General features: G+C 39.8%; 1 protein-coding gene across 7 annotated transcripts in view; it reads right to left on the reverse strand.

The window, feature by feature from the left end:
- Znf81 (zinc finger protein 81) overlaps positions 1-26,235 on the reverse strand; it is a 64,414-nt gene that overhangs the window by 12,451 nt on the left and 25,728 nt on the right. For all 7 annotated transcript variants that reach the window (XM_052171238.1, XM_052171241.1, XM_052171239.1 and 4 more), the window contains one exon: positions 10,213-10,339. In XM_052171238.1, coding sequence (XP_052027198.1) covers positions 10,213-10,339 — 127 coding nt within the window. The remainder of the gene's footprint in view (positions 1-10,212; positions 10,340-26,235) is intronic.

Raw genomic sequence — 26,235 nt, forward strand, 5'->3', positions numbered from 1 at the left:
TTAGTTATGGAATTTGTAGAATTAATCCTTTAATTTGATCAGATTTGGTAAGTATTTCCAGTAGGAAAGATGATTCTGATCTGATAGTTCATGGTATGATATAGTGATAAAGATAAGCAAATATCAATACTGGATTCAAATCTTTAGGTAACTTTCTGAGTGATGATGAATTAGAATGTTTTGTTTAATAAAATTGGCTGGTTACATCAAATTACATTGGATTAAGGGAGACAGGTGGGGTGAATTCAAACATCAAATTTCTGGGCTCATGAGTCAAAAAAATAACTTGAAAATTTCTACACCAGGGCCACGTGTGCTGTATATATCAGTAATCCCAGTACCCAGGAAACAGATGCAAAAATATCATGATTTTTGTTGTTGTTTCTCAACATGTTTATTTTATTACAGGATTAGACTCCTCACCCAGTCATCATTTTTTTGTTACCTGCAATGGGGCCCTGCTCCTTTTATCTCCTCTCCCCTCTACTTTGCTTTTCTATTAGGCAATGTGGATGCCATCTGTTAATCTCAAGCATCTGATGGTTTAGTGACCATCAATGTAAAGTTTTCCAGATATCATGAATTTAGAGCTGACCTGGACTACATACATGTCTCAAAAGACAAAAGATTTCTACACCTGCTTCTGTAACTATAAAACTAACATCAATAAAAATCAAACCCAGACTCATCCTAAAAAATAAATATACTGTAAATCAAATTGAATCCACAAACTTCCAGGCTATCTGCTATTAAATTAAAGCCATTTATTGGGAAAGGAATGGAAACTAAATCTCTAAATTCTGCTATGTCTTTGTAGATAAGTAGAAGTCCTTCCACTATTTTAGTCAATTTATTGCTGCTGTAAAAGAATGCCACAGGTCTGATGATTTATAAACAATACAAGTTTATTTAGCTAACAATTCTGGAGGCTGTTAAGTCCAAGATTGTGGCCTTAACATCTTGTAAGGGCCTTCACACTGCATCACAGCAGGACAGAAGCAAAAGGGAGAATGCATGAAAGAGAGAAACAGAGGGTAGGATAGGGGCCAAACTTACAACAAACTCATTCTGGTAATAACCAAACCAAGCTCTGGATGATAATAATCAAATCTGAATGGCAGAGCCCTATGACATTTTCACAATTTAAAGGTCCCTCCACTCAGTATCACAGTTGTAATTAAATGTCAACAAGAGTTTTTAAGGACAATGCAGACCAATCCAACCTCTGTCTAAAAAGGATAACCTGAAAAACTGAATGATCACCCCTACTATTCAGAGTTCAAATGGCTCCTCTGCCCCTTTATTCAACTGAGATGGTCACCCTAAGAGATGGTACCAGCCCATACTCAAGTTGGGTCTTCCTACCTTAGTTAATTCAACTCTCTTTGGAAAGACCCTAACAGGCACACCCAGATATAGATGTATTTCACCAATCTTCTAAATCTAGTCAATTGGACAATGAAGATTAACCATCATGAATATGTATATTGAGAGTGAAAAAGAAGACATTTAGTAAAAATTTCCTCTACATGGTAACTAAACACAGAACAGACCATTGTGGAATCCTTGTCCTTTAGTGAGGTGCTGGAAATATAGCATACAAAAGATCCACTCCTAGTTCTGCTTGTAGTACACTCAAGTCCTTTTGATTCAGGCTCAGCCTATGGAAGATATGAAGACCATAGCAACTCTGGAGTACTGAACTTGGGTCTCAGTGGAGTTGTATGCTTGAGAATGTAGCCCAAAACTAGTGATAAACTCCATCTAAGGCCACATACTAGCACAAAATTGATATCCAAGTACCATAAAGGAATTTTAAAGAGAAAATTTAAGAGCATACAAAATTTTTAAGAGAAATGATGTTAATTTAGACATGGAAGTCTCACGTGCTTGGTTCTCAGTAGTAGCCCTAACCTCTTGGTCATGGAAAAACAAAGTGGCCCTTCCTTCTGAAACAGAGAAAAGTGGTATCCATTAGCTATGGTCTCAGTGTTCACGATGGTGATTGCAACCCTGATGACTTCTGAACTATTTATAATGCCAATCTTCTGTTTTCTTTAAGGATAACACATACTCACACTAAAACAGCATCACATTCTATTTCCTACCTATGGAACCACAGAAGTGCTTCCTTCATTTTCTCCCATCTGTCTCCTTTAGCCCAAGCTGGTAATGTTTCTACTGAAATAATTACCTAGATCCAAAAGTTAACTGCCAAATCTTTTGAACAATGTGTTCATTCATACCTTTGATCTTCTCAGAGTATATTTTTCCAATTTTTGCAATAGATGGGTTAAGTCTAGTGGTCCAAATGAGAATGGCCCCCCAGAGGCACATCTGTTTGAGTACTTGGTCCCCAGTTGGTGGGACTGTTTGGGAATAGGAGGTGTCACTCTGGCTTTGGGGTTTTAAAAGACATGCTCTTTTGTGTCTTTCTCTACTTTGTGGTTGTTGCCTAAAGATGTGAGCTCTCACCATGCCTGCACTATTCCAGCACCATGTCTGCCTACCTACTGCTCCCCACCATGATGGTCATGGACTCATCCTCTGAAATTTTAACCCACCAATAAGTTCTCTTCTATAAGTTGCCTTGGTCTTGGCATAGTGAAAGTTAGGCACTAAGCATTTCAGAATCCTCAAATAATAATTTTTCCTTTAAGGTTTTTTTTATGATTTAACTCTTTCCTTTCACATTATATGATAAGCATCAAGGATAAATCACACTGTGCTTTCTGCAATGTTTAGAAACTCCTCAAATAAATATCAAAGTTTACTACTTATAAGTACTACTTTTGAGCTGAGAGAATACAATCGCACCAAGATCTTTGTGCCTTTACAATAAGGATTAACTTTCCTTCCATTTGTATTAATATGCCCTGGATTCTGATTCTTCACCTTTAACATATTTATATCAATAGGTTTTCAAATAAACTTATGCTTCTTTATGAGATAGTGTCTCACTATCTATCACTGGCTGCCTTGGAACTCACCATGTGGAGCAGATTTGTCACTGACTCACAGAGATCTACCTGCCTCATCCTCCCAAGTGCTAGGATTAAAGGCACCCAGCTAAATCTATACTTCTTATGTCAAATATCTTAAAAAATTTCCACCCTTAACCCATTATACCTATCCAAAAACCTCTTTCATATTTTAATTATTTTGTGGGTTTTATATGTGTATGTGTGTATGTATGCCACAGCATATGTACAGAGGTCAGAGAACAACATCCAGAAATAAATGCTGTGCTTCAACGATGGAATCAAGGGATTAAACTCAGATTATCAGATTCACATGGAAAGCACAAATACCTTTCATGTTACGTATTTTTTAAAGCAATATTCCATTTCTAAATGTGAAAAACGTGTATTAATTTCCTAGGATTTCTGTAACAGAGTATCACAAACTAGAAGGCTCAGAACAGTTATTATTCTGGAGATTAGAAGTCTAAAATTAAGGTATCATAAGCAGGCCTATGGTCATTGAAAGGGCTTAGAGAACATTTCTCTCTCAGCATCATTCTCAGATGTTTCTCAGCTTAAAAATGCATCCTTCCAATGCCAAACCATATTCTCATGTCTTCACATTCTCTTCCCTCTAGACACACATATGCACCAGTGTGTCCAGAGTTCCCTTTTTCATAGAGAAATAGATACAGGATCTACAAAATGCCTCACCTGTTAAAGGCACTTACCCCCTAAGCCTGGCGACCTGAGTTCAGGTCAATTCCCAGAACATACTTAAACAATCAGTATAATAAAGTTGTCATGTGACCTCCATAAACATATGTTGCATTTGTGTCCCACCCTGAGATCTCTCTCTCTCTCTCTCTCTCTCTCTCTCTCTCTCTCTCTCTCTCTCCCCCTTCCCTCCCCTCCCCCCACTCTCTCTCACATACACAGTAATAACAATAACAAATAAATAATTCAAAGACAAGTTATGGCAGGTTAGAGAGAGATTTGATGTGTCGGGGTGAGAGGATACCCAGGGGGCCCTACCCTCTCAGAGGAGAAGGGGAGAAGGGATAGAGGGAAGGACTCTGGGAGGGAGGGACCAGGAGGGGGAGGAGTGTTTGGGATATAAATTGATTAATTTTTTAAAAGTTATAGCAGATTAAAACTCACCTTAATCACCCTATTCTAATTTGATTACTTCCATAAAGAATTTATTTCCAAATATGATTATATTCTGAGGTACTGAGGGTTAGGACTTTAATATATATACTTTCTTTTTTAATACTTTTAAATATTTTTCTTTTCTTTTAAAAAAAAATTCCTTGAGAATTTAGCAAACTATATGTCTTAGTCATGGTTTCTATTCCTGCACAAACCAAGAAGCAAGTTGGGGAGGAAAGGGTTTATTGAGCTTACACTTCCACACAGCTGTTCATCACTAAAGGAAGTCAGGACTGGAACTCAAGCAGGTCAGGAAGCAGGAGCTGATGCAGAGGCCATGGAGGGATGTTCCTTACTGGCTTGCTTCCCCTGACTTGCTTCGCTTGCTCTCTTATAGAACCCAAGACTAACAGTCCAGAGATGATACTACCCACAAGGGGCCCTCCCCACTTGATCACTAATTGAGAAAATGCCCCACAGCTGGATCTCATGGAGGTACTTCTCCAACTGAAGCTGCTTTCTTTGTGATAACTCCAGCCTATGTCAAATTGACACATAAAACCAGCCAGTACACTATATTTTAATTATATTCACTCCCCTTCCCCAACTTCTCCCAGATTCCTCTGTTTGCTGTAGGACAGCTCTGATGGTCCTGCTCTCTCTTGAAGGTAGCCAGGAGTTGGGGGTGGGAGGGGTGGAGATCTGCAGGGACAAGACTTGGTGTTTTAAGATATTAGTTGCTGTCTTAAGTCTAAATTAGTTTGCAGCAGTAACTGACATGCCTGTTTGAATTCCTTTGAGGCCAGAAACTGCAGTCTCTGGTGTTTAGCATCAGTGGGGGATTAAGTAAAGGATTAATTGCTAGGGCTTTTTTTTCTCTTGGCCTGCCCTTGTCAGGCAGAAGGGGAGGTTTGGAGCAATAAACTTTTATTGAACCAGAAGTCACTTGCAGAAGGAAAAACTTTTATACAAGCAATATGCATGAACTCAAATAATTTCATATATAAGTTCATTCATACACATTCATATATGTTCATGTATTTCAGTTGGTCCCAGCTACATACTTATGTCATAATTACATACTTACACACATCTATACTTACATATGCATATGGAGCAAAATGCTAAGTGCCAGTGCAGAAAGAACTCACTCATTCCGGATTTATCGGGAATGTGCTAAGATTTTTATTGCATATAGAAAGAAAAAGCTTTTACCCTTTTTATTGCTAAATGAATTAAACCCAAGTCTGTAAGAAAAAAGCTTTGTTCTCTTCAGCAAGACTAAGCCTGCCTTGCTGTTAAAAAGAAGACCTATTCCATCCCCAGACAAGGAGAAGCCTTCCTGCTCTTTCTGCTGTCTCTGCTCTCTCTGCAGCTTCTTCTTTGTCCCTCTTTCTCTCTGCATTCTGTTCTCTCAATTTTTATGTTCCCTCTTACCTTCCTCCTCCTAAACTTGCTCTATCTATCCTCCTGTGTATGCTCTGATGTAATACTGCCACGCAATATAATCGTTCCTAGTTTTTTGTACCTTTTTCTAGGGTTATTCCCTAGAACAACAGCATGGTTGTTCCAAGCATCCTCCCCCCCAAAAAAGTTCACTAAAAATTCATACATAAATTCAAATCATAAAAAGAGAATGTTTACAAATATATTCATTAAGACTAGACATTCATTATCTGTCACTATCTCTACAGGTTCACCAAGGGTTAAAGACCATAACGAAGTTATCATTGAAGAAGATAAACCCAGTCAATATTTTATATTCTGTCGTTGTACCTACAATAAATTGTTAGTTCATTTTTATGGTCTTTGGTTAATTGTTTTACAATCTCTTGGAATGTGTTCCAAGTTATAAATGCCCGCTTTCTATCTCAGAAGTAATTAGCTTGTGACTCATGAAGACTGGCAGAATTCTCATTGCAATTTTTTATTATCAGAGTGGGCTTTAATAGCAGTCCTGGGGGCTGGAGAGATGGCTCAGCAGTTAAGAGCACTGACTGCGCTTCTGGAGGCCCTGAGTTCAAATCCCAGCAACCACATGGTAGCTCACAACCATCCGTAATGAGATCTGACACCCCCTTCTGGGGTGTCTGAGGACATCTACTGTGTACTTATAATAATAAATAAATAAATGTTTAAAAAATATCAGTCCTATTATAGAGGGCTTAATAATTACTAGTATAAATTAAAAATTCTTATAGGATCATCATTTAGAATTAAGAAATCATCTATTTGTCTATATAGCATCACTACAGATCTTTGTTGAGCTGCCAAAATCTTCCTAGAGTAATACCTGGTGATCGTTATATATGTTTAATAATAATAGGAAAGGTATATCAGCTGCAAGAAGCAATCCTGGGATGAGGTATCTATAGAATCTTGCCTTATAAAGTTCACCCATCCTTAGCCATGCAAAAACTGGGCCACGTCCAGGAAGAACACCTGCTAGCCTTAGCCTATTGTACGTTTTCCCTGACAGCTTACCTTCCCTATACACCCAAATTTGTATTCTTTTCTTTAAAAAAACACTATCAAAGGAAGGTCTGCAACTGTACCCAGGGGGAGATTCTGTGCTCTATTCCCCAACACTCTCCCACACACCCAGAGACAGCTTGACCCCCCCCCCCCAGGCTCACGGATGAGACCCACTGCCTAGACCTGATACCTAGACTAACTGGGACACCCCCCTCCCTGACTGGTCCCAGAGCTGACAGGACCTCCTGCCCTGCAAGATACATATCTTCCTCCATAGCCTGGGAGCAGATAGTGAGCTCCAGTCCTCCTCCAACCCCACCAACACCCAGAGACAGCCTGACTCCCAGGAGTTCCCACACAACCAGGCAAACAGGTAAGACCCCATATAATTGACACAAAACAATACTCAACAGATATAAGAAGACTGAATTAATCCCATGAATTCTACCATAGCATCCCAGACTAAGGCTGGCTGTCAAAAACAACAAAAACAACAAAAAGCCCACATATACATGGAAGCTGAAAACTACTCAATGGGAAGGAATAAAGAAATTAAAGACTTTCTAAAATTTAAAGAAAATGAAGGCATAGTATACCCAAGCTTATGTGACACAATAGAAGCAGTACTAAGAGGAAAATCATAGCATGGAGTGCCTTCATAAAGAAATTGGAGAGATCCTATGCTAGCAACTTAACCGCACATTTGAAAGTTCTAGAACAAAAAAAAAAAAAAAAAAGCCACCCATTGAACTGAGCACAGGGTCCCCAATGGGGGAGCTAGAGAAAGAACTGAAGGAGCTGAAGGGGTTTTGCAGCCTCATAGGAAGAACAACAATATGAACCAACCAGAACCTCTCAGAGCTCCCAGGGACTAAACCACCAACCAAAGAGTACATATGGAATGACCCAGACGGCTCCAGACACATCAGCAGCAGAGGATGGCCTTGTTGGACATCAATGGGAAGAGAGGCCCTTGGTCCTTTGAAGGCTCGAGGCCCCAGAGTAGGGGAATGCCAGGGCAGGAAGGAGGGAGTAGGTGGGTTGTTGGGGGAGCACCCTCACAGAAGCAGAGGGAGGAGGGATGGGAGGGGGGCGGTTCTGGAGGGGAACCCAGGAAAGGGGATAACATTTGAAATGTAAATAAAGAAAATGTCCAATAAAAGAAAAGAAAAATGGGATACGGAGCTAAACTTTAATGGCTAAGAAGCACCTAAAGAAATGTTCAACATCCTTAGTGCTCAGGGAAATGCAAATCAAAACAACCCTGACATTCCACCTCACACCAGTCAGAATGGCTAAGATCAAAAACTCAGGAGACAGCACGTGCTGGCAAGAATGTGTGGAGAAAGAGGAACACTTCTCCATTGCTGGTGGGATTGCAAGCTGGTACATGCACTTTAGAAATCAATCTATCGGGGAGGGGGGATCCAGGAAAGGGGAAATCATTTGGAATATAAACAAAGAATATAGAAAATAAAAATATTTAAAAAAAAAAAAGAAAGAAAAAATTCCCAGGTACTTAATACTTAAAAAAAAATGCATTTTGAGTTAAAAAAAAAAAAAAGAAATCGCTGGGCGTGGTGGCGCACGCCTGTAATCCCAGCACTTGGGAGGCAGAGGCAGGCGGATTTCTGAGTTCGAGGCCAGCCTGGTCTACAAAGTGAGTTCCAGGACGGCCAGGGCTACACAGAGAAACCCTGTCTCGAAAAAAACAAACAAACAAACAAAAAAAAACAAACAAAAAAAAGAAATCAATCTGTCAATTCCTCAGAAAACTGGAAATAATTCTACCCGAAGACGCAGCTATATCACTCCTAGGCATGTACCCAAAAGATGCTCCAGCATCTAAAAACAACACATGCTCTACTATGTACATACATAGCAGCCTTATTTATAATATCCAGAAGCTAGAAACAACCCAGATGTCTCTCAACAGAATGAATACCAAAAATAAGGTACATTTACATAATGGAATACTACTCCGCTATTAAAAATGACTTCGTGAATTTTGCAGACAAGTGGACAGAACTAGAAAATATCATCCTGACTGAGGTAACCTAGACCTAAATGGATGCACATGGTATGTACTCACTGATAAATAGATATTAGACCAAAAACTCAGAATACCCATGATACAACTTATAGACCATATGGAGCTAAACAAAAAGGAAGACTAAATTATGGGTGCTTCAATCCTACTTAGAAGGGGGAACAAAATAATGACAGGACATAAAGAGAGGAAAGGACCCAGAGGGGAGAGAGGACGGGGAGGGAAAAAGGGGAGCCGGGATCAGGTATGGGAAGAAACAGGAGAGAAGTCCAGGGGCCAGGAGAATGAATGGAAATATGTAGTTGTAGGGAGTGGGGAATGGGGTGAACCACTAGAAAGTTCCAGATGCCAGGGAAGCAAGTGGCTCCCAGGACCCTACAGGGATGACATTAGCCAAAATAGCCAACAGAAGGGAGATAGAATCTGAAGAAACCACCTCAAGTAGATAAGCATAGCCCCTGGGTGAGAGGTAGGGATACCCACCCATCTCAAAAAATTTAACCCAGAATGGTTCCTGTCTAAAGAAAATGCAGGGACAAAAAAGGCAGAGGCTGAAGGAAAGGCCATCCACAGACTACCCCACCATGCAATCTGTTCCATCTGCAGACACCAAACCCAGACACTATTGCTGATGCCAAGAAGCGCTTGCTGACAGGAGCCTGAGAGGCTCTACCAGGACCTGACCAATACAGATGCATATACTTACAGTCAACCATCACAATGAGCCTGGAACCCCAATGGAAGAGTTAGAGGAAGAACTGAGGGAACTGAAGGGGAATGCGACCTCATAGGAAGAACAATAATATCAACCAACCAGACCCCTCAGAGCTCCTAGAGACTAAAGAGTATTCATGGGTAGGTTCATGGTTCAGAGGACTGCCTTATCTGGCATCAATGGGAGGAGTGGCCCTTGGTCCTGTGGAGGCTTGATGCCCCAGCATAGGGAGATGGTGAGGTGGGAGTGGGTGGGTGGCTGGAGGAACACCCACTTTAGAGGCAAAGGGGAAGGGGAAGGGATTGGGAGTTTGCAGGTGAGACTGGGAAAGGGGATATTTGAAATGTAAATAAGATAATCAATTAATAAAAATGGTAACAAAAGATAGGAGTGAGAAATAAATATAATAAATTATTTTAAAATGTATGTTAATTAAAAAAGAATAAAATATAGGAAAATACCTATCCAGTTTAATTTGGGCTGCCCATATACTCGAAGATGTGTATCTTTCCACTGGAATTTAGTCTACCTGCCAGGGACCATACCCTAAAAGAAAACTGACTCTCCTTCTCTCAGTATCAATTACCAATACATCCTTAGCTAAGGGTAAGACACCCCTCCTCCATGCTGAGATTTTGTCTGCCTTGACCTTTCAAAGGTCTTATGCATGCTGTCACAATCACCATGAGTTCATATGAGCAATTTCCCTGCTATATCCAGAAAATACTGCTTCCATGCAGCAAGCTACCACCTCTGGCTCTTACATCTTTCCTCTCCCTATTCTGCCATGATTTTTCTCTGGAGACAATTTGATCTACAGCAAGATCCTTATGACACAATAGGACAGTTATACTTACCCACTGAGAGCAGGTGACTATAGTTCTCCAGCATTACATCCTGGTATAGGCATCTTTGAAAAGAGTTCAATTGCTGCCATTCCCCTCTGCTGAAATCTACTGCCACATCCTCAAATGACACTAGAACCTGTAACAACATAAACTGGTTCAGGAAAATGCTATCAGTATTAAAACATAGAAGACAGAAAGTTGTTTTAAACAGTTTTGTGGTAGTATGCACATTTAATACACATATAATAATATGTAGAACGGAATCATCTAATCATAAATTTCTGATTTTCTTTTGTTTAGTGTGCACTGGCAATTCACCTGCATGTCTGTATAAAGGTGCTGGATCCCCCTGGAACTGCAGTTACAGACAGTAGTGAGCTGTCATGTGGGTGCTGAGAATTGAACATGATTCCTCTGGAAGAGCAGCCAGTGCTCTTAACCACTGAACCATCTCTGTAACCCAATTTCTGCTATTCTTGATGTATGAGACATAGTCTTTCACTTTAAAAATAATTTTTTTAAATTTGTACAAAATTTGACCCTGATTTTAATTTTTTGCTCATTTTTAAAGATTTATTTTTTATTTTAGGTGTATGATATGTGCACATAAACCATGCTCATGCAATGCCCTTAGAAGCCAAAAGAGGGTACTGAATTTCCTGAAACTGGAGTCACAAATGATTGAGTAAACTTCTGGGTGCTGGGAATTGAATCCAGGTTCTCTAAAAGAGCATCCATTTCCCATAACTGCTGAAACATCCCTCTATTTTTAAAATATCACATAGCTCCTATTTGTGCATATTGTTTTCATCTATTCTTTAAAAATATGGTTATTTTCTATTGATGGCTTTTTATTTCTAATTTGATTATACAATGGTTAGAAATTATACCCTGTATAATTCAATATATAGCCTATCTAGAACTATGTTCAACATTCTCCTGAAGAGAATGTGAATCAGGCTGTTGATGGGTATAGACTTCTATAATACATAAGCCAAGTAGGCAGGATATTGCTAAAATGTTCTATCATATTCTGATATTTTTAATTTTTCAATCATTTGTCAAGAGTAATAACTACAAGATCTTAAAGTATGTATTGTTATGTAAAATTCCTAAGATAATTAAAGCAAGAAAAATTTAAAAAGATTTATACAATCTTATGTATAAATCCTATACATAAGTATAGGATTCTTATAAAGAGAAACACTTAAAGAAATGTTCAACATCCTTAGCCATCACAGAAATGTAAAAATTATTTTGAGATTCCATAGGACAATTATCAGAATAGCTAAGATCAATAACATAAGTGATAGCTCATGCTGGCAAGGATGTGAAGCAAGGAGAACACTATTTCTTACTAGTAAAAGAACAACTTGTACCACTATAGAAATCAATATAGCATTTCCTCAGAAAGTTGGGAATTGATCTACTCAAGATTCAGCTTTACCATTGTTGAGCATATATCCAAAAGATGCTCCATCCTACAACAAGGACACTTGCTTAACCAATAATAGCCAGAAACTGAAAACAAACAGAGGTGCCTCTCAACAGAAGAATGGATAAATAAAATGTGGTTCATTTACAAAATGGAGTGTTACTCAGCTGTTAAAAAATGACATTATGAGATTTGTAGGCAAACAGAAGAAACTAAAGCAATCATCCTGAGGTAACCAAGACCCAGAAAGAGAAATATGTTATGTATTCACTTATAAAAAGATATCAACTGTCAGGTAAATGAAAACTAAGCTACAATCCATAGACTCAGAGAGGTTAGATGAAGAGAAGGGGTCTAGGGGGATACAGAATCTCCCTGGGAAGGAAAAATACAATGGATTTTTATGGGTGGACTGGGGACAGGTGGGGACAGGAACAGGAAGAATTAGATGGGGTGGAAATGAGAAGGAGGGAAGAGAATATGGGGAGGCATGGGTGGAATTGAGGGGCATTTAGGGGGTGGTGTGGAAACCTAGTGCACTAGAATCTTCCTGGAATCTATGAAGATGATACTAATGAAGACACCTAGTAATTGGGGAATATGGAATCTCAATGGGCCATCTCTTGTGGCCAGGCATGTCTTCAGGTGGAGGAACTGGGCTTCATTCCATTGAGTTGTTAGCTAAAGGAGTTCCATGGAAATCCCCCAAACAACCCAGGCTGATGCCAAAACCAAAAGGGTTGCTCTCTACAAACTGGCAATGGGGCCCTATTGCTGAGGACATACACACAACTCATTAAACATGAAGAAGTTGAGCAGGTGCCTACACAGAGCCTTCCCCTCTACATTATAGTCTCTTTGGTGGGAAAGGTACTCTGTAGGCTATCAAGGACACCAACCCAGCCACCAAACCTTTGACCTACAAGCTGTCCTGCCTGAAAAATATGCTAGGGAAACAGTGGCACAGAACCTGTGGGTATCAACCAATGTCTGATACGACTAAAGGCCAACTCTACCAGATACCTATACCTGATACTACTTGGATAACCAAGAACCAGAGGCAACAGAACCCAGAGACCTAGAGTAAAATCAAACATGATTGTCTAAAAAATTCAATTAAATGATTCCTAATGATATTCTGCTATTCAATCATCATCAGAGAGGCTTGTTCCAACACCACACATAAAGATTGTTTATGTGTTTATTGTTAATTGTTTATGTGTTATGTAAGGCTTGTTCCAACACCACACACAGATTAAGAGACCCACAGCAAGACACTATAAAGATAAAGAATCTGCATTGGAGTTCTTCATCAAGTACCTCTTCTCAGTGCTCAGGGAATCCCACAGAGAAGGAGGTCAGGCAGAAAACCTCTAAGAGTCAAAAGAGATGGGGACACCAGGAGAAGGCAGCCCTCTGAATCAAATAAGCAAGGAGCACATTAGCTCAGAGTTTGAAACAGCAAGCACAGGACTGGCATGGATATATACTAGGTCCTCAGCTACCAGCTTAGTATTTTATGGGGCTCATGACTATGAAAACAACTAAGCCTCTGACTCTTTTGCCCACTCTTGAGACTCTCTTCCTCCTGTGGAGTTGCCATATCTAACATCAATATGAAAGTTTTTGTTTGATTTTATTTTATTTTCATGTTTGATTCTTATCTTTAAAAAACTATTCTTTTCTAATAAGAAACATGGGAATGGATTCTGAAGGGAGGGGAGGAGAGGGGAGGGGAGGAGAGGGGAGGGGAGGAGTAACTGGGAGTAATAGAATGACAGGAAATTGTAATCAGGATATAGTATATGAGAAAAGAGTCTATTTTCAATTTTTAAAAAGGAGTTAACATAAAATAACAGCAATTCAGACAGTATGCTACTGGTTTAAGAACAGATATATCAATAAATATATACAATAAAACCAAGAAAGAACTACATATGTATGCCCAACTGTTATTTGACAAAGGTATTAACATGATTTAATGGGGAAAATAAAATCTTTCCAACAATTTTTGCTGGAAGAAATAAGTATCAGCACTAGAAGAATGTAATGAGTCTTGACTATATATCCTTTTCAGTATGAATACATTATTTTTACCATACCAATCAACCCTCAACTATAAAAACTATAAACATTGACAAAAATACTTTAAAAAAAAAAACCTAACTAATGCATCATTGTGTATGCCTGCAACACCAGCATTTGGGAGACTGAGTCAAGAGAATCTCAAGTTTAAAGCCAACCTGAGTTGCATGGTGAGACTCTTTAGGATAATAATTAAAAAATAACAATTTCAATATACTTTAGAATTGTTCAAATTGCTTATCTACTACAAAAGAATTAACACTTAAAAGAAAGGATGATATGTTCAGTTGCAAACAGGACAAGTCAGTGGCATGTTAACCAAATTACAAAGGAAGGAAGGAAGGAAGGAAGGAAGGAAGGAAGGAAGGAAGGAAGGAAGGAAGGAAGGAAGGAAGGAAGGAAGGAAGGAAAAGAAAAGAAAGAAAGAGAGAGAAAATAAGAGAGAAAGAAAAAAAGAAAGAGAAGGGGGAAGAGGGAAGGAGAAAGAAGGAAAATGAGAAAATATTGGTTTTTTACTGATTAAAAAAAATGTTAAATTTTCTTGTTTGCTCATGGTAGGGATTAGACCTGAAGCCTAGTGTTATGCAAGCACCCTCACACTGAGCTATATTCCTAGCCCTCTTTCACATTTTACTTTTTTAAAATTTATTTACATTTCAAGTGTTATCCCCTTACCTGGTTTCCCTCCCACAGAAACCTCCTATCCCATCACCCCTCCCCCTGCTTCTATGAGGCGGTTCCTCCACCCCTACCCCCACCTGCCCACCTTCACTTCACCTGCACTGGGGAATCTATCGAGCCTTCATAGGACCAAGGACCTTTCCTCTCACTGATGCCTAACAAAGGCTGCCCTTTGCTACAAATGCATACACACACACACACACACACACACCCCAAATTTTCTGTATCCATTCCTCTGTTGAAGGACATCTGGGTTCTTTCCAGCTTCTGGCTATTATAAATAAGGCATCTATGAACATAGTGGAGCATGTGTCCTTATTATATGTTGGAGCATCTTCTGGGTATATGCACAGGAGTGGTATAGCTGGGTCCTCAGGTAGTACTATGTCTAATTTTCTGAGGAACCACCAAACTGATTTCCAGAATGGTTTTACCAACTTGCAATCCCACCAGCAATGGAGAAGTGTTCTTTCTCCATATCCTCCAGGCTACTCCAGCTTGTTTCTTAGGACCATATGCTTGGAAAATTGTTTCCAGCCCTTTACTCTGAGGTAGTGTTTGGCTTTGACACTGAGGTGCATTTCCCGTATGCAGCAAAATGCTGGGTCCTGTTTATATATCCAGTCTGTTAGTCTATGTCTTTTTATAGGGTAATCGAGACCATTGATATAAAGAGATATTAAGGAATAGTGATTGCTGCTTCCTGTTATTTTTGATGTTATTTTTATGTTTTTGTGGCTACCTTCTTTTGGGCCTGTTGAAAGATTACTTTCTTGCTTTCTCTAGGGTGTAGTTTCCCTCAGTGTGTTGGAGTTTTACATCTATTTTCCTTTGTATGGCCGGATTTGTGGAAAGATATTGTGTAAATTTGTTTTTGTCATGGATTATCTTGGTTTTTCCATGTATGGTAATTGAGAGTTTTGCTGGGTTTAGTAGTCTGGACTAGCATTTGTGTTCTCTGAGGATCTTTATGATATTTGTCCAGGATCTTCTAGCTTTCATAGTCTCTGGTGTAATTCTGATAGGTCTGCCTTTATATGTTATTTGACCTTTCCCCCTTACTGCTTTTAATATTCTTTGTTTTGTGCTATTGGTGTTTTCTAGTCCAATCTATTTGGAGTTCTATAGGCTTCTTGTATGTCCATCAGTATCTCTTTAGGTTAGGGAAGTTTTCTTCTATAATTTTGTTGAAGATATTTTCTGGCCCTTTAAGTTGGGAATCTTTACTCTCTTCTATACCTATTATCCTTAAGCTTGGTCTTCTCATTGTGTCCTGGATTTCCTGGATGTTTTGGATAAGGAACATTTTGTATTTTGCATTTTCTTTGACTATTGTGTCAATGTTTTCTATGGTATCTTCTGTACCTGAGATTCTCTCTTCTATCTCTTGTATTCTGTTGGTGATGCTTGCATCTATGACTCCTGATCTCTTTCCTAGGTTTTCTATCTCCAGGGCTCTTTCTATTTACATTTTTAGATCCTGAAAGGCTTTTCAATTTCTTTCTTATTTGGCTGTGCTTTCCTCTAATCCTTTAAAGGATTTTTGTGTTTCCTCTTTAAGGGCTTCTACCTGTTTACCCGTGTTCTCTTGTATTTCTTTAAGGGAGTTATTTATGTCCTTCTTAAAGTCCTCTATCATCATCATAAGATGTGATTTTAAATCAGAGTCTTGCTTTTCTGGTGTGTTGGGGTATCCAGGGCTTGCTGTGGTGGGAGAACTGGGTTCTGATGATGTCAAGTAGCCTGGGTTTCTGTTGCTTATGTTCTTGCCCTTGCCTCTCACCATCTGGTGTTAGCTGGTCTTGATGTCACTAACTGTGGCTTTTCCCTCCTGCATACATCTGTGTCAGTACTCCTGGGAGACCAGTTCTCTCCAGAAGGAATTTGGGTATGGAGCACTGTGGTACAGGGTCAACTCTGGGGTGCAGACAAAAACCAGAAGGATCCTGTCCCCAGCTGTTCCTTAGTTCATGTGTCCTGATGGCTCTTGGAGGGTCCCTCTTGCACCAGGAATCTGAAGAAAAGTGGTGGTCTTACTATGCTCACAAATGTGTTAAGTCTCCTGGGAAACAAGCTCTTCCTGGTAGCAGTTGATTATGTATCACTGTGCACAGGATAAGTTCTAATTGTAGATAGAAACCGGAAGGCTCGTGTCCCAGGCTGCTCATAGGTTCCTGTGTCCTGAGGGCTCTGGGTAGGTCCCACTGAGCAGCAGTGGTGGTTTTACCATTGCTGACAAGCTTATCTACACTCCTGCGAGGCTAGCTCTCTCCCCGTTCTATTTAGGTATGGAACCCTATGGCAGAGGTCAGCTCCAGGTCAGATGGAAAATCAGAAAGCACATTTTAGTTTAAAACAGGTCTCTCCATGTTCCCCCAGCTGCCTTGAACTCAATTCACTTGTCCAGGTAGGCCTTGAACTTCTGACCTTTACTTTGTCAGGCTGTAGATGGGATTACAGGCCTTTGTTACCCTGCCCAGTTAGGTGGGTTTTCACTACCATTGGAAAAGTAAAGGGATATCCAGTGAAATATCACAGAAATATGAATATCTAAATTCTGAAAATTAACTCTGTTCAAATCTCAGGTTGATTATTTATATGAATTGAAATTTGGCCTATCAAATGCCACAGAGAAAACAGTTTCCAGCTTAATTCCAGCCAAGTGTACACTTCATTATACAGAACAAACAAACCCAGCAATATTCAGAACAATTAAATGGCATCCAATTACTTATATAACAACTAATATAAAACCCAAAGTACCATAAAACAAAACAAAAGCTATGTAGATAAAAAGGTTCAATAAAAAAACTGCTACCAGCTGGGTGGTGGTGGTACACGCCTTTAATCCCAGCACTCTAGAGGCAGAGGCAGGCAGATTTCTGAGTTCGAGGCCAGCCTGGTCTACAGAGTAAGTTCCAGGACAGCCAGGGCTACACAGAGAAACCTTGTCTCAAAAAAGACCAAAAAAAAAAAAAAAAAAAAAAACCTGCTACCAAAGACTATTCTGAGGTAGTCCAAATACAGAAAAGAATTTTAAGATAATTATTTCATATATTTAAAATAAAGAAAAGGTTTATAATGAAAATATGACAGCTCCACTGAGATGTAGACACCATAAAACAACCAAATGAGAAGTCAAGAAATAAAAAGTACAATCTGAAACAAAAACACTTTAGTGAATGGGTGTAACAGAAAAGTGGAAATAAAAGAAATAGTTAATGAGCATAAACAGAAAGAAGAAAACATCTTTAAAACACAAATGGTCTCATGGATGGTACAATGTTTTGAATATTTGTTTTCCTTCCAAATTCATACTGAAACTTCATTCCCAATGTAGCAGTACTAGGAGATGTGGTCTTAGGGAAATGATTAGGTCATAAGGGCAGAGACCCCCATGAATAGATTAGTGGTGCTATGAAAGCTATAGAAAAACTAGTTTGGACTACTCTTTTTGTCCTTACATCCATTCTTGCCAAAGGTCAAATCCTGTGCAAATTCATCCTCTCTGGTCTTCAAAATAAGCACAATTTTAAAAGTAGAGAATGGACATGAGAGACCAGACTTGCCTTGACTTTGGACATTTCAGATTTTAGAACCATGAAAATATATAGTCTATAAATTACCCAGTATTGAGTATTCTGATAAAACAGCATGAAGAGACTAAGAAATTGGTAATAAATAAGCTATTGCTATAACGTTGAGAGCTTTTGGTGCCACTTCTAAAAATTTGGCATTTGTCAAAGGAAGTAGGCTAAGATAAGATTAGAAACAGGGACCATGGAGAAAGGAAGAAGGCAGCTTTACCAGGAGAGTTTTACAGAGACAGAGTAAAGAGAGAGCAAACTAGACACAGGTGAGGACAGAATGAGCCAGAGGAGGATGAGAAGGAGTCAGAAGATTAGAACAGAATGCCAGAGTTAATATGAGGTCAAGCAGAGAAATTCAGGAGAGTCTGAGAGAGAAGTTTTGAGTCAGAATAGCTGAGTTGACCAGCCAACCAGAGTTCAGAAAAAGGTAGAAAGGGTGAGTTTATTCAGCAGCAAATCTCAGAGGCTGAAAACATTCTAGGCCTAGATTAGATTGTACAGAGGCTAGAAACTTCCAGGACTAGGCCTAAATTAGCAGACAGACCCAGTAAGCCTCAGAGACAATTACATCAGGCAAACAAAAGTTACTTTTACAGTCAGCAGGTAAATGGCTCCTAGAGCACCATACAGCTGATTCCATTGGGCTCAGTCTACAAAGTGAGAGCCATACCTTCTCCTCCTGAGTTTGCAATAAAGATTTGCCAAGAAGTCATGCTTGGAAGAAAGAGGGCCAAGGACGAGAAAGGCCTCTCTGGAGACATGACCCTGAATACTTCTCCTGTTGACATGCTTGGATGGGGCTACCAAGGATTAGAAGATATGCGACAGACACAGAGAGAAAAATGGAACCCATTGTGATATCATGGTATGACAAAGTTCTTCCTCCACATTGCTTCTGAGTCAGAGAGAATGGATATATCACTGGTCTCCAGTACTCCACTCCTAAGACAGAGCAAGCAACATTTGCAAGTTTGATGACCTCACTAAGCTCATTATCTGTTCTAGAAATGTGACACAGGACAACAGAACCAACTCACTTCACCCCTGGCATGGAGTTTCAGACCAGGATCTGTACAATGCCTAATGTTCAGGTGGCTGATTTAGACCGGACATCTAAGCATTTACCTACATGTTAAGATTATTTTAATTCTATCAGAAGAGTTGTTTCTACCCATGGACTTCCTGTTGCTCTCTTGGGAGAGTCCCCACTCCTAACTGAGCCCAAGAAGCTGGTCATCGCCTGGCTCTCCAACCTTGAGTCAGATGGTTTGTTGTTGTTGGTGGTGTCTTGTCTTGTCAAAAAACACCATGATTTTTAACTTACTTCTCAAAAAAAAAATCTCTTCACACTCCAAGCTCTTTCTTATGCACCCCTCCCTTCAGTTTTAAGCTCTGATGTCTCAGCAACAAGGTCTCCCCAGGCAACACTGCTGTTCCTCATCACGTTCTCTTAAAGCTTTCTTCTTCAAGCTGAGTGGTGAGGTACATGCCTGTCATCACAACACTCAATAGGCTGAGGCAGAGGGATTGCTATTAGTTTAAAGCAGCCTGAGATACATAGTGAATTCTAGTTCTAAGCCACCCAGAGCTAGTGTGAAACTTAATCTCAGAAACTACACACACACACACACACACACACATACACACACACACACATACACACACACACAGAGACACCCAGAAGCACGCATGCACACATAGACAAGCATGTGCATGCACACACACACACCATGGTTCTTCTAGCATTTATTTCAGATCACTGGTCATAGTTATTGTGTGATCATTTCATCTCTGTCTCCCCAGGAGACATAAATTCCACATAGGCTAGAATCTACCATGTTCATCTTCTCTCCCCAGACCAAAGGAAGAGGGAGAATGAAGTTAGCAGTGAATGGGGAGGGATTTTGGATGGTCTGTCAAGATATTCTTCCTTGACTGTGAGGCTCTGGGTAACTAACTCATGGTACTGCTTTGTACCTTGGTTTTATCTTCTCTAAAGTAGGGCCAGTAAATATGCACCCACCTAGGTTCTGTGAGGTTAACAAAGATGGCAGGAGTGAAGATATATGGCTTGTGAAGAATGAAGAGTGACGGGAGAACAAGCTCATCTTCTCTCATGGGGAAAGGAGTTCTGATTTCCTAGAGCCCTTTGGAGATTCTAGTAGGGAAGCACAACTACTTCTATACTCCTGAGCAAACAACAGCTCTCTATTGGAGAAGGTCATCTTCCTTATCCAATCACGCAGCTTTGGAAAAAACATGTGGACCAGTGAGTTTCCTCCTCAACAGCCAGACCAGCTAAACCAACCATGATCAACTGGATGACAGTTGTCCTAACCAAATGCCCCTCACACCCAAGAAGTCCTGATTTCTTAAAGAGAGTCACACCTGTAGCTACTCTGTTTCCAATCACCATGCTAATCCAGTGAGGTGCTGTCCTGCCAACATGGCCTCTAGTGACTTTCCTTTCCTATACTTGCCCCAGGGGACCCATGAGGTTGGCTTCCCAATTCCACCCTCACAGAGGAGGCTGTTAATCCAAAGTATTCAAGATGGGTCTCAGAATGGCAAAGGAAGTCACGCCAGCTTAATATAGACAGTAAGGATTGTTTTTCTAACAGCTAGGCTAGCTAGCTCTGAGGTCACGAAGTGCACAGCTTGAAGGAGCTGTAAACACTCCTTAACTCTGACACCAGCGACATAGGAATCTTCTGCTTCATTGGTCATTACGTAGAAAGTGCCAGGTCTTTATGGGAGGTTTCCCTGAGCTGAATTAAAAGGAAAGCATTATTTATACCTTATCTGCTGTGAACTTAGATTTCTCTTGAGGAAGTGGTTCTGTATCCTTAGCTGGAGATTTTTTTTTTCTTTTCCTTGTGTGAAGCTGGGACTCAGGGCCTTTTGTACACTGGGTAAAAACTCTACCACTAATCTATATCCCCTCCTCATGAAGGTTTTTAGGATCAAGTCAACAGTAGCTTTTCTGGAGACAAGTCTGGTGTGAACTGAAGTCTGAGGATCCTCACTTCGGTCTTGTGGAATCAGCATGTCCTCTTGGTATTACCTATGGTCTGGGTGGGCCTCCACGCAATCTATTGCTTGTTTACTAGAATATGATGCGGGTTTTAGAAGATATTTAAAAATTCATTAATTTCTATAACAACAATAAGCTGTACACATTGTGATTTTAAGTTATAAGGACAAAATAACTACATATTGGATGCAAATGAAAATAAATAATTCTGAACTACATGTAACTCCAGCATGTTTAATACCAGACTTTGAGGCCAGCCTGAGCTCCTTAAGACTGTCTCAAAGCAACAAGAGCACAATAAATGGATAAACGAACAAACAAAAAAGGAAACAGTAACCGTGGGGCTTTGCTTACTACTTTGCTGAATTACTACTACCTTGTGTGATTCTTTTGCTTACTGCTCTGCTTAATCACTTTCTTGTGTGATCTCCTTGTTTACTACTTCACTTGATTACTTAGTCTTTGTTCTAAGAAATGACCATGTTTTTTGGATATCCCTAGAATGATATAAAAGCAGGCTGGAGAGAAATAAAGCTGCTTCAGCCTCAGTATGGGCTGAAGTCATGTTCTAATTTTGTCTAATTGTTTTTCTTCTTTTTCAAACTTTACTTCCTCGCTTGAGACTATGTTGACTAACTGAGCTAGCTTTGTCACTGTAAAATACACCTAAAAATGGAACTGGGTAATGGGTAGAGATTGAAGTGTAAAAGGCTTATCTGTGGCTGGGATATAGCTCAGTATTAGAGTACTTGCCAAAAGTATTTGAGACCCTATGTTTGACCCCATACCCTTCCCCCCTGCAGCAAGACAAAAAAGGAGAGAAGGAGGAAGATATGGACAAGAGATGGAGGGAGGGAAAGGAGATATATACATTGAAATAGAGACTTTAATAGAGTATTTAAAAGTAAAATCAAGGGGGCCTAGAGAGATAGTTCAAGAGTTATTCTAGAGGACTCAGGATTGGTATTCAACACCTACATGATGGCTCACAAGGAACTGTAATTCCAATTCCTAAAGATCTGGCACAATCTTCTGCCTTCCACAGGCACCAGGCAAGCAACTTTGTACAGAGACATTCATGTAGGAAAAACTCCCATACAAATAAAATAAAATAAAATTTAACAAAATGTAACAAATAAGCAAGTGAATAAATGAATGAATAGAATTTGCTGGGCATGGTGGTACACACCTTTAATTCCAGCACTCAGAAAGCAGAGGGATGTGGAGCTCTGTAAATTCAAGACGGACCTATTCTACAAAGAAAAGTTCCAGGACAGCTAGGGCTGTAACACAGAGAAACCCTATCTAAAGAAAACTAAACAAACAAACAAGCAAATGAATAAATAACAAAATATAAAAAGGAAGTAAAGGGGCTGGAGCAATGGCTCAGCGGTTAAGAGCACTGACTGCTCTTCTGAAGGTCCTGAGTTCAAATCCCAGCAACCACATGGTGGCTCACAACCATCTGTAATGAGATCTGACGCCCTCTTCTGGGGTGTCTAAAGACAGCAACAGTGTACTTATTTGAAATAAATAAATAAAACTTTAAACAAAATAAAATAAAAAGGAAGAAAGGAATCAATCAATCAACTAATCAACGAATCAAAGAACTCTGTCAGTATACAGAGGACAATATTTTTAGGGGGGATAGGAAAGGGGGTTTTCGGTGGGGTAATGTTGAAAGGGGAAAGGGAATTTGGAATGTAAATAAAGCAAACATCTAATAAAAATGAATAGATCAGAAACATGATTGTACAACAAAAAAATTTTTAAAAAACTGTAAAATTTAAAAACTCACTGGAATCTATAAGAGTAACTTCTACAGTTCTTTCCCAGCTTCCCGAGGATCAAGATGATGAACTCTCATCTCCTTCTCCAGCACCATGGCTGTCCACACACTGCCATGGTTGCTGCCATGATGATGATGATGATGATGATGATGATGGACTAAACCTCTGAAACTGATCTACAATCACATGGAAGACAAGGATCTGGGCACATCTATGAAGATATTTCTAGATTGGACTGAGGTAGGAAGAGTCATCCTGAATGTGGTGGCATCATCCCCTAGGCTGCAGTATTAGACCAAATCAAAAGGAGAAAGAGAGCTGAATACCAGCATTCAATTTGCTGTTTCCTAACTACAGATGCAACATGACCAATTAGTTACCTCCAGCTCCTGTTACCAAGCCTTACCTACAATGGAGGATTGACTCAAGTTATAAACTCAAATAGTTCCTTCCTTCCATGAGTTGCTTTTCTTACAGCAATAAGAGAAGGAGTTTATGTCCTGTGACCAGTGCAACCAGGAATGCAGGGAATACCAGAGTATAAGATCAGTTGAGACACAGTCCACCAGGGCCCAACCTGAACCCAGGAGATGGGCAGTGCCACAGCCATCTGTGCACCTATCCTGCCAGGGGACATGTGCCCTGCAGGGAGTCCCACATTTAGAGGTGAGGCTGCCATCTGTGCTCCTGTGACTAAGTGGACAGGTGCAACCAGGAACAAAGGGAGCACATGAGTATAAGATCACTAGGGACATGGTCTGCCAGGGCCCCATCTGCACCCAGGAGCTGGGCAGCCCCACAGAACTCTGTGCCAGGGGAGAGATGGTCACCAGGGGTGCTGAGACAGGCTTGCAGGTCCACAGGAGGGACAAGCACCAGCCAAAGTCAGCAGGACCAACTAACACCAGAGATAACCGGATGGCAAAAGGCAAATGTAGGAATATTGCTAACAGAAATCAAGACAGCATGGCAACATCACAACCCAATTCTCCCACAACAGCAAGTCCTAGATACCCCAACACACTGGAAAAGCAAGATTGGGATTTAAAACCACAGCTCATGATGCTGATAGAAGGCTTCAAGAAGGACATAAATAACTCCCTTAAAGAAATATATGAGGACACAGGTAAACAGGCAGAAGCCCTTAAAGAACTACAGGAAAGCACAACCAAACAGGTGAAGGAATTGAACAAAACCATCCAGGATCTAAAAATAGAGGTAGAAACAATAAAAAAAAAAAAATCACGAAAGGAAACAACTCTGGACATAGAAAAGCTAGGAAAGAAGTCAGGAGTCATGGACCCAAGCATCAACAACAAAATACAAGAGATAGGAGAATCACAGATGCAGAGGATACCATAGAAAGCATTGATAAAACAGTCAAAGAAAATGAAAAATGCAAAAAGCTCCCAACCAAAAACACGCAAGAAATCTAGGACAAAATGGGAAAAACAAACCTAAGGATAATAGGTATAGAAGAGAGCGAGGATTTCCAACTTAAAGGACCAGTAAATGTCTTCAACAAAATTATAGAAGTAGGGCTAGAGAGATGGCTCCACAGTCAAGAGCACTGACTGTAGCCGGGCGGTGGTGGCACACGCCTGTAATCCCAACACTCTGGGAGGCAGAGGCAGGCAAATTTCTGAGTTCGAGGCCAGCCTGGTCTACAAGAGTGAGTTCCAGGACAGCCAGGGCTACACAGAGAAACCCTGTCTCATAAAAAAAAAAATTCCAAAAAGAGCACTGACTGTTCTTCCAAAGATCCTGAGTTCAAATCCCAGCAACCACATGGTGGCTCACAACCATCTGTAATGAGATCTGATACCCTCTTCTGGAGTGTCTAAAACAGCTACAGTGTACTCACATATAATAAATAAATATATCTCTAAAAAAATTATAGAAGAAAACTTCCTTAACCTAAAGAAAGAGATGCCCATGAACATACAAGAAACCTACAGAACTCCAAATAGATTGGACCAGAAAAGAAATTCCTCTGGTCACATAACAATTAAAATGTCAAATGCACTAAACAAAGAAAAAATATTAAAAGCAGTAAGGGAAAAAGGTCAAGTAACATATAAAGGTAAAAATCATAATTACTACAGACATCACTAGAGACTGTGAATGCAAGAAGATCCTGGGCAGATGTCATACAGAACCTAAGGGAACACAAATGCCAACCCAGACTGCTATATCCACCAAATCTCTCAATTACCATAGATGGAGAAACCAAGATATTCCATGACAAAAACAAATTGACACCACATCTGTCCCCAAACCAGCCCTTCAAAGGATAATGAATGGAAAACACCAACAAAAGGAGGGAAACTACACACTAGAAAAAGCAAGATATTAATCTTCTTTCAACAAACAAAAAAGAAGATAACCACCCAAACATAAAAATAAGGGGAAGCAACAATCACTATTCCTTAATATCTCTTAACATCAATGGACTCAATACCCAAAAAAGAAGACATAGACGAAGAGACTGGATACAAAACCAGGACCCATCATTTTGCTGCATACAGGAAACACATCTCAATGTCAAAGACAAACACTACCTCAGAGTAAAAGGCTAGAAAACAATTTTCCAAGCAAATGGTTGCAGGAAAAAAGCTGGAGTAGCCATTCTAATATCGGATAAAATTGACTTTCAACCTAAAATCACCAAAAAAGACACGGAAGGACATTTCATACTCATCAAAGGAAAAATCCACCAAGAAGAATTCTCAATTCTGAACATCTGTGCTACAAATACAAGGGCACTTCATTCATAAAAGAAACTTTACTAAAACTCAAATCACACATTGCACCTCAAACAATAATTGTTGGGGACTTCAACACCCCACTCTCCTCGATGGACAGATCAGGGAAACACAAACTAAACAGAGACACAGTGAAACTAACAGAAGTTTTGGACCAAATGGATTTAATAGATATCTATAGAACATTTCATCCTAAAGCAAAAGAATATTATACCTTCTTCTCAGCACCTCATGATACCTTCTCCAAAACTGACCATAAAACAGACCTCAAGAGATATACGAAGATCAAACTAATCCCATGCCTCCTATCAGATCACTATGGAGTAAGGGTGGTCTTCAATAGCAACAAAAACTAGAGAAAGCCCACATACACATGAAAGCTGAACAATGCTCTACTCAATGATACCTTGGTCAAGGAAGAAATAAGGAAAGAAATCAGATACTTTTTAGAATTTAATGAAAATGAAGATACAACATACCCAAATTTATGGGACACAATGAAAGCAGTGCTAAGAGGAAAACTCACAGCTCCAAAAAGAAGCTGGAGAAAGATTACACTAGCAGCTTAATAGCACATATGAAAGCTCTAGAACAGAAAGAAGCTAATACACCTAAGAGGAGTAGAAGGCAAGAAACGGAAGTCAAAGGGATA

Source organism: Apodemus sylvaticus, chromosome X (genome assembly GCF_947179515.1).
Source record: "Apodemus sylvaticus chromosome X, mApoSyl1.1, whole genome shotgun sequence".
Classification (NCBI taxonomy): domain Eukaryota; kingdom Metazoa; phylum Chordata; class Mammalia; order Rodentia; family Muridae; genus Apodemus; species Apodemus sylvaticus.